The sequence below is a fragment of the Cupressus sempervirens genome, chromosome 5 (genome assembly GCF_028749045.1).
Source record: "Cupressus sempervirens isolate cs-2001-9-10 chromosome 5, ASM2874904v1, whole genome shotgun sequence".
In the NCBI taxonomy this organism is placed as follows: domain Eukaryota; kingdom Viridiplantae; phylum Streptophyta; class Pinopsida; order Cupressales; family Cupressaceae; genus Cupressus; species Cupressus sempervirens.
Window position 1 is genome coordinate 210,801,400 of NC_143122.1, and position 18,199 is coordinate 210,819,598.

At 34.1% G+C, this 18,199-nt stretch overlaps 1 protein-coding gene across 1 annotated transcript in view; it reads right to left on the reverse strand.

Moving 5' to 3' along the window:
• Positions 1-6,409: 6,409 nt before the first annotated feature.
• The window catches only part of LOC149555165 (uncharacterized), a 32,881-nt gene continuing 21,091 nt past the window's right edge, over positions 6,410-18,199 (reverse strand). Inside the window, exon 2 of the mRNA XM_089833593.1 lies at positions 6,410-6,880. Within this exon, the coding sequence (XP_089689719.1) occupies positions 6,410-6,880 (471 nt within the window). The remainder of the gene's footprint in view (positions 6,881-18,199) is intronic.

Genomic DNA, 18,199 nt, shown 5'->3' on the forward strand with positions numbered 1-18,199 from the left:
CTTAGACTCCCCTTCATCCACAAGAGATTGGATATTCTTAGTTACTCCATCGTTTTGGAAGGTGTAGTCATTTTTATTTTATTGGTGTACGACATCTTTGTTAAACTGCCATGGTCTACTTAACAACATGTGACAAGTATCTATGAGTAGTACATCACATAGGATCTTTTCTTCATACCCTCCTATTATAAATTCAACCCATGCTCATTTACTAGAACATTTTCTCCCCTGTTCAACCAAGTGACCCTATAAGGGGAGTATGGGGAATCTTGGTTAACTTTAGCTTGTTAACTACCTCCTATAGGATAATATTGTTTCTAGACCCTAAGTCTATTATTACCTTGCACACTTTGTCAAGAATCTTATATTTCACCCCAAACAATTCTCTCCTTTGTTTAGATTCTTCCTCGACCTATTATTTAATCAACACCTTCCTAAACATGAGATTCTTACCACTCTTTGAATCTGGTTCACCTTTGGAGAATTAATACTATTTCTTCTTGTACAAAGGTAACCTTCTTTTCTTATTGTGAGGATGATGTCTTATTCGGACACCTATATGCAAGATGGTCTAATTAAACATAGTTATAAGACTTCATGTTAGAAAAATGTGATCCTCTGCCAAATCCACCAAATCTTCCAATACTACCACCAATAAATCCCCTATCCCACTAGAATCATTACTCTATTTAGTCAACATTGATCCACCTTGAGATTTTGTTTCACCTCCTTTTCCACTGAATCCTCTTCTATGACTCCCTCTAGAGTCTCTTCCTCTACCTCTTCCTCTAGTATTTGAATCTTGTTTCTTCTTATTCTTTTCCTCTATCTTAAGGACTAGTTGGTAGCATTTTTAAATAATATTAGGGCTTATGAAACTTATCTCCTCTTGGATATTCCATCTAAGGACATTCAAATACCTAGACATTTTAATTTTCTTGTCTTCCTACACATTATATCTCAATTATAATCTTTAAAACCTTTCTCTTTAAGCAATCACATCCATGTCTCTTTGTCTTAAATTTTGTTTTCTTCTATGGAGTTGGATTTCATAATCCTCTGGTAGAGAGTTTTCTATAATCCTGGAAGCCATTCCTTTCCATGTGGATATGGATTTATTACCTTCCATTTCTATCTTTGATTTTATAAACTTCCATAAACTTAGGGCTGGTCCCTTCATTTTAGAATTTTCCACCTTCACTTTTTGTTCCTCACTTATACCTTCACACTCAAAATGGTTCTTCATTCATTTAATCCATTCCATAACCAAATTTGGCCCCATATTTCCACTAAAGATAGGAAAAACTTCCAACCCCTTTCCTCCTAAAGATTTAATGGATTTTTAAAATGTTTCTTTTTTCAATGGTGGGTCTAGTTCAAGAACTTCATCCTCTAGTCCACTTCCTTACCCTTATGCCCCTTTTGTTTGGTCTTTTTTACTAATCTCTTTTTCCTTCCCTTCAAGTTCTCCTAGCTTATTCTCCATGTATACTAAATTCTCCTTTACTATTTGATTAACTCTCATTCTTGGGAGACTCTAGCCTATTCTTGGATCATCTTTTCCAATTCCACATTGGTCACCATACTTGTTTCTTCCATTGAGTAAAAAATGTACTATGCCCTACCTAGACCTTTAATGGTTCTAGTACTGATTTGATAGGGGGATCTTCTAAAATGAGTCATTTTATACTTGGATTCCCACTTAGGCTTCTTTTCCAACCTTCCTAGGGTTCTCCAATTAACCCCTAACTCTAACGAGCCACCTCTCCAACTCCTCTATACTTAAGACATCTCTACCAATTCAAGACTTCACTATACCTCTTCAACTCACTATGGTAAGTTCATTCCAAAAAACTAATGAAAATGGAAAACTTTAATATGGATGGGAGGGCTTCTAAACTACTTAGGACAATCATTCTTTCCATCATTTTTCTTAATCTTGCAAAAGATTTTCTATCGATGTCATGAATCCCTATATTTTAGTGCTAGTGGCCTTTTAGGGCTTATTAGGCCTCAAGATCAAGTTTTTTCCTAATAACTCTAAAATTTGTCAAAGGATCCAAAAAAGAAAAACTCTTGATCTAGGAACCCTTTTGGGAGGAATCAATTTGTCTTAGGGTTTTGGTCCCCCAAAGCAATCATACACTAGTATTCACAAATTAGCCTATTTACTTTAAGGGTTTGGATTGTTTCTTGCTTCTTGATTCAAATTTGGTTCAAATAGATTCACCAACCCTTAGTAATAATACTATAGGACCCTACACATGAAATCAATACCTTGGAACTCTTTAATCATATTGGTGAATCTATCCATGCTCTCTTTCTTCAACTGTGGTTGTGTTTGCTCCTAGCTAGGCACCTACTATCTCACCTAGGGAAAACTATTAAAAACTAGAAAAAAAATCATATGAACTCAAAATTATGTATTTACATTGTACATTGAGTACAATTTCTTGTCCCAAAGAGATGTGATGGTCCTATAGTGGTATTTTAAGAAAGTGTCATTATTTGGTTTCAAACCCTCACTAGATTTAACTACTCCTACCAATATATATAGGGCAATAAAATGAAGAAATATAAAATTATAAAATGAAACAAAAATGTATTGAATCCATTAGAAGGTATATTCTTGAGTTGCAAGCAACACTCTGACAAAATTGTAGAGAATTTCACTTTTTTTGCTATTACAATATGATCAATAGATCAAAAAACCCCCTTGAAAGGTTGGAAATAAACTTATATATCCTCACATGGCATGCCCCAACTATTAGGTTTAGTCTGTAACTAATTTTTGGATTTTTACAAATTCTTGCTCAAATGTTGTCAATGACAACTATGCAACTTTTTACATTCTGACACTCCTCAATAATATAACACCCCTAAATGTTTCATAATAGGTATTGATTCACTTTTAGACTCATCTAAATTCGTTCCCACTCCTTCCAAGCCATTTGGGGCCACTTTACATATCATGCGCAAAATTGCCAACTTAGAAATTTCTTGTCAACATTGACAACTTTTTGCAATCCCTTGGAAACTTTTCCCAAATATTTAAACTCTCAGCTAATCAACACTACCAAACCCAATAGACTCTCTTGAAGCCCTCATTATTCAATGATCTAAATAGTATCATTTACTAGCCAAAATGAGTTAGGATTTTAGCCTAAACCCTAGGAGCTCCTATACCAATAGGTCTTAAAATGAGGTAAATGCCACAAAAAACTCCACCCATATCTCTACCAACCTTAATGATGACACCAAGGAGTCCCCTAAAAATATTGATAATAAAAATATTATGACCTCCCCTACTCTAGAAAAAGGTAGATAGGTTCTAGAGGATGTTTCTAAGGGTAGTGGTCATAAAGTTTGGGTGACTTCAATGGATGTGTGTCTAATGAGGAGATGATATCCAAAATCAACCCTGAGATAGAGAATAGGGATGCCAAGTAAAATATATTGACTACTTATACCCTCAAGTTGATGCACTTCTTGGTCACCACTCTCATGCTTTTGTAGGAAATTAAATACAAGAAGTAGGGCTCTAACAGAGAAGCTACTAAGGAGTTGTTTTTCTTCCTTCCTAAGGGCTAAGCCTAGTTACTATTGTTGAAACCCGAGGAGGGCAATAATTTTTTTAATGTTTTTTAGGTTTTTCAAGTTATTGCTTTTTGAATAGTGGTATTGTGTGACACACAACTTTCTTTATTATTTTTTGGCACATTTTCCTTAAGAGCTACAATGGCTTAGTTTCGGGTATATATAGGAAGTTATATTGTTTATTTATTTATTTTTTCTTATAGTGACTGGGGTATTTGAAATTAATGGAAGAGATAGGCAAATAGTTTGTTGTAAATGTTTTTTATATTTCCAATTATTGGTGATGTGTTGTATCAAATGGTTGTTATTCTTGGGCCAAACCCCTTTTTTTGATAGTTTTGATTTTAAAAACATCAAAAATACCCAATACATAATTAGAAATTTTCCTAAAGAAAATTTATGATTGATTTTTGTTCCAATCAGAGTAGATACTTGTTTGTTAATCCTAATCATCCATGGCATTATGATGTGTATTTGTTAATTTAAAAATACAAATAAATTGAGGCATTTTAAAATCATGGTTGAGCACAAGAAAGATTCAATCTTGTATGTTCTATTGCCAAAATATAAATTTTTTATTTATATATAATGATATTTTTAAAAATAAAAATAATTTAATTATTATGATTCTTAAATTTGATAAAATGCTCCACATACTTATAAAGGATGGGTATTGACAACATAAATCAAAGACTCTTTTGTAGCCCAAATTACAAACCAAAATTTCCATTAATAGTGTCATCAATAATCACCTCATAGAGGACTATATATATAGAATATAATTGTAGCCTTCCTAGGATGTGTTTTATTGATATAAAGTAATTTTTAATATTTTCAAAAGTATTAGTAACAAGGGATACTAGTGTTATGAATATACCTTCACTACACCTGATGTCAATCATTTTGCAAGACACAACAAGAAATAATAGATGATTCCAAACATTTTTTTTCCTACATTGTGAAGGCATTTGTGAGGACCATTGGATGATGGGGAGAAGAACCTTTTTCTAGCCTTTGCAAGCCTTAATGAAGGTCCTAGCCTCAAGATGGAAGCCACCTAATTGTAAGGCATCCTAGAAATACTCCATCATAAAAGTATGTTACTAAGCTAAGGATAGTGCTTATCACTACAACACACCAATAAAATTGGTGGACATGCTTTTACATTAGTAGCCCAAGTTGATGATGAAGATTCATTGGTGGTTTCTCTAGTTACCACTTTAAAAAGATAATTGTTAAAATTTTGATACAAATGGATGTTTACTACTATCTTAAAGTTTGGATCACTTGAGACATGAATTTTTATAACAATGGGTACTTCTAAAAAAAATAGATTCTAGTTATGAGTATATTGGACCATCAATACTTAGGTATGAAAGTGACAAATGAAAATCTATATTTGGAAACATCTCTTTAATTGGTTGTTTAAATAATCTCTACATAGTATGACTTTGTTGGTGATTCATACTCTTTAGATATTCTTGATAACCATTTTTAAGTATTGGATTTCAATGGAGTGCAAGTAAGGAATCTAAGGAACCTTGTATAAATGGTACAAAGTTGTGAGGATGCATTTATACTATTTTCTCTTTACTATTAGTAAGTATTATACATTGTTCTATCCTTTAACACTATAGTGCCAAAGCCCTTTTCAGGTCCTTTATGTAATCATCAATAAGTATAACATTTTTCTTACTTTTGATATTGGCATTGTTTAGAGATTGTTGTTTTGGGCATAATAGTAGCCAATACATCAACACTAGATACCTTGTCCCATGTATGACATTTAAATTTATGAAATAGTTTCTAGAGATGAGTGTTCTTACATTCCCATGGACCTTTTATATTAGGTTATATAGGTCCCATATATTAAAGTAGTTGTCATTATCTTCCATAGTTGTTTCTAGAATGATAAAGTGTTCTTATTTGCATCAACATTTCAAATCGCACGGTTTGATCCATAATCTAGATGAGAGAGATAAAGGAGAAAAAGACACAATCATTTTAAGAACAACTATGTAGATACTGTGGATTGTGGAAAATTGCGATATCTGAATTTTGTAATATTTTCTTTGCATTTTGATCATGAAGAAAGCTATAGATTGTAGTTGTTGGCCATACTCCATAGTTAGATTCAAATTATTTAAGTTGAAAGTTTAAATTGCTATAAAGAATAAATCATTATGCAAATAGATATCCTCTATGTTGTATTAATCTGCTCAAAATTTGAGTAGGATATTTCTAGAAGGCTTTTGATTACCATAGACAAGCAACAACTTTATGACAATCAGAGTTTTGTTTATCAAAAAAGAAATCTCTCTTAAACTCATCTTCTTTAGCTCTTCTCCAGTAGAAGAGAGGTCAACAAAATTTAAGCAAGTGTAAATGTTTCTTATTATCATAACCATTCTATCATTAATAATGTCGAACAAAGAATATAGTTTTCCCCATAATTAAGAGACAAAAAGTCATCAAAATACAACCTAAATCTTGTTTTGTTGTTGTTCATTTTACTATTGCGTGCCACCATTTTCATTTTTATCATAAAATTTTTTAGGTAGGTTCTTTGTGAATATTGACATATGCCCTTTTTCTTTGTGAATAAATTGTATGTGCAAAGACATAATTATTCTATTACTCAAAATATTCTCCCCCCTTTAATAGTTTACACAAGTATATCTTCCTATGAGCCCAATTATTACACCTTATAGGAGTGGAATTCCTATATAGTATTAGACATGGTATGATGATGACAATGACATAAATTAAGTGTATGAAAAAGCAAACTAATACTTCAATCAAATTACAAGATTCAGAATATGAAAGGAAAAAGCACTTTTCTTTGCTTGGGTAAGTTTTCCATTTTCTCCAAATACCATTGTCTCGTGGCATAGCTTCTACCAGCCAAGTATAACAATGTCCAAAACATAGATACCCAGCTGTAGAGAGTTTGAGAGATGATGACCAATCCCATCCAATCAACAATCTCAAAAAGATAATGTGGGAAAACCACCAAATCAAACAAACCTCCACTGGGCACCACATATCCTGTTTTCCTATCCTTTCTGAGCCTTGACAAGAGATAATAGTGATAAAAATTCCCCCCAATTCCAACACAAAATAGCACAACTCCAACCCACATCAAGTTGCAAACCGGTGGCTGCAAGCCTTCTGAGAGCTGCTGGGCGTACAAAACATTAACAGTTTGAAAGAAATATGCAATGAAAATCAATAAAGATGTTTGTAGGGTCATATCACCAGAGTAACGGTGCAAAAATAAGACCTGCAAAACCCATGATATTATATATACATTGATTTTTAGAGCACGGTAGAAGCAAAATTCTATCTTAAAACAAAATCCCAAATGAAAAAAACTGAATTTTAAGCATCAAATAATTGTTTCCACTGCCATAGAACTCTCAGTCTTCAGGATTTCCCAGGGAAGATGAAAAATTTGGAGCAGCCCATTTCCAATGGGCCACCCTTAAACATCACACACTAAGCTTTGACTGCTTAGGTGTGATGTGGGCCCTTCTTTTCGCACTGTTGTGGAGCCCTCAGACATTTCCATTTTCGTTCTCTTCTCTGTAGCAGTTCTGTGACTCCTCACTGACTCTAAATAGTTCAAATAACAGTCACCGCTACACTTTAATTTGAATTCAATTTTTGAACTCTCCCGCCCAATACTCTGCCAGCGCATGGGTTCGTGTCCAGACTTTCACTTGCTGACACCACCACATCACCTCGGGACCTTTTTTGGAAAGGCGCTATGTCGCTATCGAAAAACCTTGCCATTTTTCGATGGCACCATAGCGCCTTCCCAGATTTTCTAACTTCTCGGCGCATCAACTTGCTGACATCATCATACTTGAATTGCATGTTTGGTCAAAATTTGGCCTTCTTTCCTCCATCTAGCTGGCCGACCATGGGGCCACGCATGTACTTGGCTTTCGAAAACCTTTTTCTTTAAGACACGAAGTTAAGTGAGTAATCTTCTATTTAAACAACTAAATATAACTTCACCCACCCAATGTGGGATATATGACTTTGCACATTTTTAGAATGCAGACCTCCTCTGATGCGTGAGAGCTCTTTTTTGCTTTGCGTGTGGAATTTCTTTTATGCTTCTTGCCTTTTACATTGGAGCTTATTTTGAAAACTACTGGCTGCTCCCTTGAATGCATGAGCTATTCGTATTGGCTATTGGTACTACTTTTTATTCCTCATGCCTGGGCTGTGGCTTCTCATTGTGCAAATGTGGATCTGCTTTATAAAACGTCTGCTGCTAACACCTCTGACTAATTTCATCTTCTCTACGAGACATTTTTTGTGAGTTCCTTTGAAACAAATGTCGATGGTCACTTGGCATTGATTCCTTTTTAAAAAGGGCGTGAGTTCAATTTGTTTGATTGCGTGGGCTTTGTTTGCTTGCAGTGGCTTCATTTAGACTGAGAGTGTGCGATGTTTAAGCTGCGTGGAACAAATAGGGGCTTTGTCTTATCATGTTTCCATAGCAGAGTGATTTCCATCCAATTGAAATCCAAATAAATTGTTCTATTAAGTTGAAAGCTAGTGTTGATGAAAGGATTAAGAATGAACTACAATTCTTTTGTTAATAAAAAATAATAATAACAATTAGTTACAAAACAATTATAACAGAAAAAAAAAACTAAAATACTAAAAACCTAAAACCATACAAGCGAGAAACAACAAAAATCAAGTACAAAAATGAATGTAATGCAATGTGCAACAATCATATTGTAGGCAATTTGCAGAAAGCCTTTGGGTTTTTCGTTAACCATTGTACGTTGTGGAATGGTTGGTGGGACTTGAGAATCATTAGCTTTGTTTGTGGAATTGAGAATTAGGGATACAATATTAGATTATATTTTGATAGTTATAATGTTCTATTTTTTATATTATATTACTCATAGTTATGATATTAAAGCTATTAGTAGTGATTATATATGTATGTATACACATATATGTGTGTATATATGTATGTATACATATGTATGTATGTATGTATGTATATATATACATACACACATATATATACATATACATTGTACTTTAGAAGTTTACATTTGTAAAATATACACGTGGTCATAAAAAATTTAATAAATCGTATGGTAACATATTGACATATCATTAAAATATTATTTGAGTGCAACAATTAGTGAAATTTTATTTTAACATCACAATTCATGAGGTAACTTAACACTGTAAAATGCTCAAAGACTAAATTTTTTTTCCCACATAATGAAATGTCAACATTAAATTACCAAATACAAAAAACAAATTGAAATAACCAAGAATATTAGCATTGCTCAAGACTAATGAAATTCAAGTTGGTTTAATTATGAAACAAGTAATTTCAAGAAGAAAAGTTTTCTTAGGAATATATGACTAACACACTTTGCATGTGATTGTTTGGTCCTCAAATAATTATACTTATGTTTATTAAATTATAAGAAATAAAAGTATTCTTTGCTAAATATAAGTTATTGGTCATGCTTTGAAATGTTGTCCGAATTCACTTGATTTTATTATTATAAGATGTATACTCTCTCTGGCTACTTTTAATATATAAATACATTTATGATTTTCTATAGATTTATAAAAATATATATGTTTTCATCAAAAAAGGGCATGAGGTCAATCCTTGAAGTTACACCTAAAGAAAGAAACATAAGTGAAATGTTGAAATCCCAATAAGAAATGAGATAAAATTAATAATAAAATTTAAAAAAAAAATAAAGGTAGGCAAATGGGGTTTCTAGTCATTTTATTTTCTCCATTAATTAGTGGGGTCCAAGGTGGTGTTAGGAATGGACTACTTGTCATCATTAGGTACTTTTCCTCTTGTCTTTATCTTCTTTACACACAAGTGGAATCTCTATAGAAAATACGAGGAGCCCAAAATAGGAGTTTGGTTATCCATTACCATTTTTTAGTGACAACATAGTGAATCCCACCACCAAAAAATGGCTTTGAAGGAGGTAGAGAGATTTCATAATATTAGAAGCACAAAGTGGGGATCGATTGCAAGAAGAATTATTTTCCAAGGAGTAGTTGGTGATAGTGCAACAATATTATTAGAAATACAAGTTGTTGTAAAATGTGAAATATAAATGTTAATAGAACTTTGAGAAATTTAACAATGTCGTATCTTTCCATAAAGAATGATAAATCTCCATCCTAAAAGAATCCTAGATTAGGGCATACATAAAAGGGATGTGGGGACAACCCACTAAAAAAATAAAATGATCAAAAATATGTTTTATACAAAATGAGACAATAGTCATTTATCCAACTCCACAGGTGTTGAGGACAATGAAAAAACTAGAAGAGGTGTTTGAAAGAATCTAGTTTCTTTTAGGATGATGAGGGTCTAAAATACACATATACCAATAGTGAAAACCCATAATAAACTGTCAAAATGAATTCACTAGGTTAAATGGTTAAGTTTAGGATCAACAATAGCCAACCAAATGTTGGGGCACCATTGTTTCTTTAAAAATAGAGGCAACTACAAATATGATTGAAGATTCAAAGAAGACACCATGAGAGGGTTTAGGGAAAATAAATGGCACCTCAAATTTTTCTTATAATTATAGAAAGTCATGTTGGGAGAGAAATGCTAGTCCTTCAATGACAATATAAATACCAATACTATGTGGTATAATGAAAGGAAAAGAAGACATGGAAATTTGAATATCTCGTGATGTCGGTATAAAATTGGATATCTTCCAAAGAAAAGAGATTTATAGTACATAACAGACCAACATTATTATGTACCAAGGTAGACTAATATTATTGTGTACTTGTTTAGATAGTATGAAAGTGACTTGTAATAAATTGGCTATTAATTATTTTTCAAGCTATTGATGACCACCTTATTTTTTATTTTTATCATTCAAAAGGAAAATGAAATTAGATTGCTAGAGCATTACTCTTTATAATTTATTTGCATATTCATAAAAGTGCCTTTGCAATATGTCATATTTTTATTTTTTAAAATTTTCATAATGTTTTTAATGATATTAGACATTCTTATATGTATAAAAGGAAAAAAAATTGAGTTCATTTGAAATTCACCTCTATCTACTATAAAAGGTTTTTCAAATATTTTATCAAATTTTATTTGTAAAAAGGAAATAATTTTTAATAAAAAAAAATTTTCAATTCTTTTTTCATTTTAAATGACCAATTCTCTCAAATTTTAGTTTTTTCTACTTAAATTTTAATTAGTTTACTATCTTGCATTAATAGCTTTACCAAGTTCTACCTCTATAATGTCTTTATTAACACTATGCAAATTCTCTTCAAGATGCATTATTGTTGTCCCTTTTAACCATTCTTACATTTTTAATATAAATGGTTTATTAGGTGGTTGTCTTGGAAATGTTGAACAAAAAGGGGTATAAGTGGAAAATTTAATTTTTGAAATCATCACAAGGAATATCAATGGAGTGATTGATTTCTCATTTTTGGGAGTTGTCTTAGGCTTCTAAAATATAAGGCAATATATTATGCTTGATTGACAACTTTTCTTTCATGTTTGCAAATAAGTACAAGATTTTTGGTGCTCTTAGTACATTTTATGAAATATTTCTAATTATATCTTTGATGTGTGTAAGTGTTATTAAATGCACCATACTGAGCTTTCTTATCAAATTGATAGGGTTTTGCAACATAAATCATGATAATCCATGGTAGCCACATCACATACGACATCATTAATGAATTTGGAACCAGATGCAAAAACATAGTGTAAGTATTTGTGATCTACAAAGATGAATCATTATCCTTCCACCCAATTGAATTTGGATGAGGATGTAGATTCATTGACAAATGAGGTTTATATAAAGTAGACTTTGCAATTAATTTTTTTATGAGCCATTATTGGGATACAATATACATAAATACCATTTATCAAATGAGCATGACTAATAGATAAATTGTCACATTCACCTAAGATTTTTTTTTAAAAGTATAAATCATGTGATGACACATAGACATATCAATAAAATAAATATTTGAAGCACAATTATTAAGTTCAAACTTGTTTTGGTATCATAATTGATGATGTCAAATTGACACCTTAGAATGCTCAAATGCTACATAATCTTCTGTACATAGATAAATGTAAAAATTGAATTACCATAATTTATACAAATTATAAAATGAAATAGCTAAGAAAATTAGCATCTCTCAAGACTAATGAAATTCAAGTTGGTTTAATTATGAAGCAGATACATTCAAGGCTTGAGAAATTTTCTTGGAAATATAAGATCTAACAGACTCTACATATGATTTTTTGATCCTCTAAAAAGAATACAATATTTATTGAATTTTAAGAAATAAAATAGTTTCTTTACAAAATACACTAATAGATCATCCTTTGAAAGATTCACCAATTTGAATTTTTTTTCTTTAGAAATATATATATATTGTAAGAATTTGGCTTAGGCCAGAATTCACCCAAGAACAAAAGAACTCAACACAAGCATACAGTAGACCAAAATAGGCAGAGTATGATCAGAATGATGATATTCATTCAATAATGGATACAACCAACATGAGAGTACACTAGGAGTGTCTGAATATAAAGGCATCAAGAGAGCTTCTAGAATGCATAGAATTTAGCACCATGACATGTCATACAACCAGGCACATGTCCACCAGATATGGATTATCCTCCATTAAGCATGGGATTAAGTGTGATGATGTGAGGATAAGACTACAATGGTGTAGCATGCAAATCAGTGGAGTAGACAACATGTGCTAAATGAGGAGTGCGGAAAACTATGTTGTCATCATGACAACTCAGTGAATGATGCATCCTCCTATGTTGTAGACACCATGTGCCTAACTAGAGTTGTGTAACTCAATGAGAGTTCACAAACTCCTAAGTGTCTCACCTAAAATAATAATAAAATAATGCAAAATAATTAAATAATGCATTAACCTAAGTAAAACTTAAGTAAGTGTAATAACTAAATACTTATTTACACCAACACCCCCCCTTAAGTGCAAGTTAGGGGAATGCCCTTAAGCTTATGTAATCTAGGATGAAATGCAAGATGGGTCTCGGCTACTAGGCCATGTTAGGTACCCATGTACATAATGATATGCAAATCTCTCATAAAATAGGGAAAGAGGGAAAACCTCATGGGAAAAACCCTCCCCCAAAAAGAGAGATAGTTAGGATGCATTGATGGATGGAGTAATCAAGACCCCCCCATTACGACATACATCCAATATATACATAAGAGAATGATGAGAAGAGGAAGAGAGATAGGATGGGCTCCCCCCCCCAAAGAAGAATACAAACAGTGAGTGCTCCGATGAAGAAGCTGATTCAAGACTGCAGAATGGTGTTCCTCCCCTTAGGAAGAAACAATGCCAAGGGTATAAATGAGACACTTCCACTGTGTGTGGAAAGAATCCCATGAATAAGTGATATCTCTAAAACCTGCTCAACTGGCTGAAGAACTTGTCCCAAAGAACTATCTGTCTCTGCAACTGATGAAGAACCCTACTGCAACTGCTGATCATAAGTATCTACATTCACTTCAACCTATGATGATTGATCAAGTAGAGAATGAACAAGAGAGTCTGGAACCCTCGTGACAATTGAAGAAGGAAATTCTGCATCAAGAAGAAGAGGCAAATCATTAATGTTGTCCCCCAAATCTGTCACTGAACCTGTATCTAGAAGACTAAAAGTACCTTGCTGTTCTGGACCTATCACTGTGGCGATGTATGCATGTGGACTGAACTGATGAAGTGACCTCTCATTGTATCTATCGACAAAACTCCACGTATCTGAATCTGTTGAAGGACTATTGCTGGTGTCACTATCAGTATCCACATTGTATGATGTGTGAAGAGGAGTAGAGGACAAGCTCGGAGAACTTTCCTCAAAATGTACATCCTTCTCCACAAATATCTGATGTGTCTCAGGATCAAGAAGTCTATATGCCTTAACACTGTCTTCATAACCAATGAAGGTACAAGGCCGAGATGTTTGTGCCTTGCAAACCCTGGAAGATCTGTTTGTCCATGCAGGACAACCGAAGACTCTGAAGTGTGTCACAATAGGTTTTTTGCTGCACCATGCCTCAAAAGGAGTTTTGCCATCTAAGGCTAGATGAGGAGAATGATTAAGAATGTGAGTGGCACTTGAGATTGCTTCAAATTCTAATGATGGATCTAGAGACTTGGCATGAATCATGCAACTTGCCACAGACTTAAGAGTTCTAATCCTCAATGCTACAACATCTATCTTATGTGAACTGAATGTTGAAGGAGTCTGAAGATCAATGCACTCTTGTCTGCAAAAGTCCTTAAGTCTTCTGTTCACATCCATGTTTCCATTGTCCATGCGAAGTACTTTGATGGCCTTTCTAGATTGTCATTCTACATGAGCCTTGAAGTCTAGAAATGTGTCCAAAACTTCACCCTTACTATGCAAAAAGTAGACCCAAGTGAACCTTGAAAAGTCATCAACTAAGGTAAGTATGTAGCGACCCTGGCTGAATGCAAAAGGACTTACTAATACCATGTTAACCATTTGAAGAACACTTGTTGCTCTAGAAGACTTCCCTCTTTGTGACTTCCCCTCTAGATGCATATCCACTAAATTTGATGAACACTTACCCTTAGAAAAGTTGATTTGAGGTAGACTTTTGACCATGTGGTATGTGCAAAGTTGTTGAAGATAGTGGTAGTCAAGATGATCATACCGCTCATGCCATGATTGCATGTTTGAATGAGATTGTGATAACAAGGCCTTTGAAGGAGTCTTGGGTACAAAATGCAAGAAAGAGTACGACCTCTTGTGATCATTCACTTTCCCCATTGCAACCAAGGAATTGTCTTTAAGACGGTGCACTTTTACTGAGTCTGGAAGGAACTCAACTCTATGTCCATCTCCAAAGTGAGTGACTTGGTAGATTGATAGGAGATTCGAACTTAGATTTGGAACATAGAGAACCTCTTGAAACTCTCCATTTTCCATTTCCACATTACCTTTTCCTTCAACTTCCATTTTTCTATCATTCCCCATGAAGATGTGCGGTACCTTTGAGTGATTCAATGAAGAAAAATCCTCCTTGGAAGAACCCATGTGATATGAGGCACCTGAGTCAAATATCCATTCTTTTGAAGAGTTTGCATTTGCCATGAGTGCTTGCCCTTTGCCCTTAGAATCTGAAGAAGATCCCTTCTCCTTGTAAGCATTAGGCAATGGAACATTATGTTTCTTCATGATGTTGGTCAATTCATCAATCTTTTTAAGATAGCAGTCATACTCTTCATGACCCGATTTCTTGCAATAAGCACACTTCTTTTTCTCCTTGTTGTTGTCCCCTTTCTTATTGGAATTCGAGGACTTGCCTTGTTGATTTGATTGAGGTGTGGTCTTTTCTGCATCCTCATATTTACTCTTTGATTTCTTCTTACCCTTTCCTTTGTTTGAAGATTGTGCAGCTAAATTTTGAGAACCCTCATTGGCCACCAATGCTTTAGACTGAGGTGATTTGAGAATCCCCATTGTTTTCAACTTCTTTTCTTCATCATCCAACAGTTTTGCATATTCATCAAAAGTGACTTTCTTGTAGGCAGACCCTAAGGTTGTCTTTGAGGTGTTAAAAGAAGATACAAATGTGGAATATTCAGATGGCAGCTTGTTATGGATGAGATAGATCAGTCTGTCATCTTTGATAGAATTTCCACAATCAGTAAGCTTTGTCCTTAATTCATTCACCTTGATGATGAAGTCCTGGATTGAGTCATACGACTTAGGATCTAAGGAAACTAGCTCATCTTCAATTTTGAATACATCCTCTTCAGAAACTTTACCATAAAGGCTTTCAGGGGTATCCCAAGCTTCTTTAGATGTAGTACATTTTATGATTTGATACATGATCTTATCATCTACCCCCAAACATATATCACCTAGGGCTTTTCTATCCATGGCTACCCATTCAAAAATTTCATTTGTTGATACATTATCACATGCTAGTTTAGGAAGAGTACCATCTACATATTGTGAAACTCCATTATGCATTAAGTGATACAACATTTTGATAGACCACATAGCATAGTTATGAGGAGTTAACTTAGGAAACTTAAAGTTGCCCATAATGCAAAAAATGAAAGAAAATTGCAGAAACGAGAGAACACAACACCAAGAATACCCCCCCTTTTCACTAAATCAAGAAACGCCCCCCCCAAAATAGATGCTTTGGGCACTTTATCAATAGTGCGATTACAATGAGCCACTTGCCAATTTTGGCCTTTGTGGACTTCTAATTTTTCTTTTTACAACCTCTTAATAGAGTACAAATCTGAAACTTTACAATGTGCTACAATACTGAAGCATTACAAAGCAAAGAAAGGCCCTATTGCTGAAAGTGACAATTTTGTCCACACAACACTACAATCTGATGCCAAATCTGGAAAGTAGACTAAAATATACACACTTTCAAAAAAAATAGAACCTATTTTCGACACCAGATGTGCCTGTATGGAGTGTTTGAAGTTGCAAAATGCAGGATTCTCCAGGTATAGTCACCAAAATATGCAAATTCTGAACAATCCGTGCACCAAAACCAGAAAATAGCTACACCATTGAAAAATTTAGAAAATTTTACCCAATTTCAAAAAAAATTGCACCTGATTTGGAGTCCGGATGTGCGAGATATGGCCTCTTGAAGTCGGACTGCCAAAACCAAAATGAATTCGGTGAGGGGTTGCACCAGCAAAAGTAAGGGTTAAATTTGATGGTCATACAGCCATTGCAAAAGCTATAAAATGGCCTAATTTGATGTCTAGACGGGCATCAATTTTGGGCTAGTAAAATGATGATGTCAACAAAAATTCTGCCTGTTAGATGACGTGGCAGTACGAAATGTACGGACAAAGTATGGAATCGGTGACTGCACTCTTCTGTATGATGACGTGGTGACCTTTTCTAACTATGCAGGATAGGGTCTATGTGTCTGTGTCCGGGTTAATAGCAGATCACCGCATGGAGGATGAGGTGGGAAAATCAATCCTCGCCGCGTGTTCCAAGTACAGGCTTGTATCTGCGGGTCCCAAATTTGATGTCGCTGCCAGAGTTTTTAATTTTGTCACCAAAATTCAGTTTCTCTGTCAAAGACAGAAGTGCTATTTTTGAAACCTCAAATTTTTATCCCACATTCGTGGGTTCTGAAGTGTCTGCGCACTTTATAAAGTGCAGCCCGTAGAACTGAAAGCAAAGATAGCCTACGCCGGTGGATTCGTAAGGCTGGCCAATTGACTGTGATCGCCGGTCTGGGGGAATTAATTTTGGATTTGGATCTGCCAAATTTGTACTGCAGGGGCTGCTCTGTGATCTCTATTGGAGTCAGGCCAAATTAATTGCCGTATAGAGCAGGTATGGCCCACATATATTAAAACCCTGCAATAATTAAATATCCACCAAATACAGAGCCGGGCCGGGGTGTGATTGCCGGGTTCAGCCAAAAATTTTCTCTGCTAATTTCAAAATTTAAAAAATTGAAATATACCCAATATGGGTAAATTGCAGAGAGAAAATAATATTCAAATCCTAAAATAATAATTAAACAGATTCGAAAAAAATCATACACAATTTGCAAATCGGTGTCTTCGGATGCAAGATAGGCAAATTTATAGTCAATCTTCACCGATTTAGTGCTCCGGATGCAATGAAGAGGTCAGATCTGGCTCTAGATGCTCCCAATTTTTGCGGATCCTCCAGAATCAAGGTGCTGAATCATGAACGATCTCGAACGGCTACGTGATGAGAATCCTCCTCAGCTCTGATACCATGTAAGAATTTGGCTTAGGCTAGAATTCACCCAAGAACAAAAGAACTCAACACAAGCACACAATAGACCACAATAGGCAAAGTATGATCAGAATAATGATATTCATTCAATAATGGATATAGCCAACATGAGAGTACACTTGGAGTGCCTGAATATAAAGGCCTCAAGAGAGCTTCTAGAATACATAAAAGTCAGCACCATGACATGTCATACAACCAGGCACATGTCCACCAGATATGGATTATCCTCCATTAAGCACGGGATTAAGTGCGATGATGTGAGGATAAGACTACAATGGTGTAGCATGCAAATCAATGGAGTAGACAACATGTGCTAAATGAGGAGTGCGGAAAACTATGTTGTCATCATAACAACTCAGTGAATGATGCATCCTCCTATGTTGTAGACACCATGTGCCTAATTAGAGTTGCGTAACTCAATGAGAGTTCACAAACTCCTAAGTGTCTCACCTAAAATAATAATAAAATAATGCATTAACCTAAGTAAAACTTAAGTAAGTGTAATAAGTAAATACTTATTTACACCAACATATATATATATATATATATATATATATATATATATATATATATATACTACTTTTTAATATACATGTGTCAATTTCTATAAATTTATAAAAACATATACACTTTCACCAAAATAGGACATGAGGACACTCATTAGAATTACACAAAATACTTGGAAAGAAAGAAAACATAAGTAAAATGTTGAAAGCCTGAAAAGAAAAGAAAAAC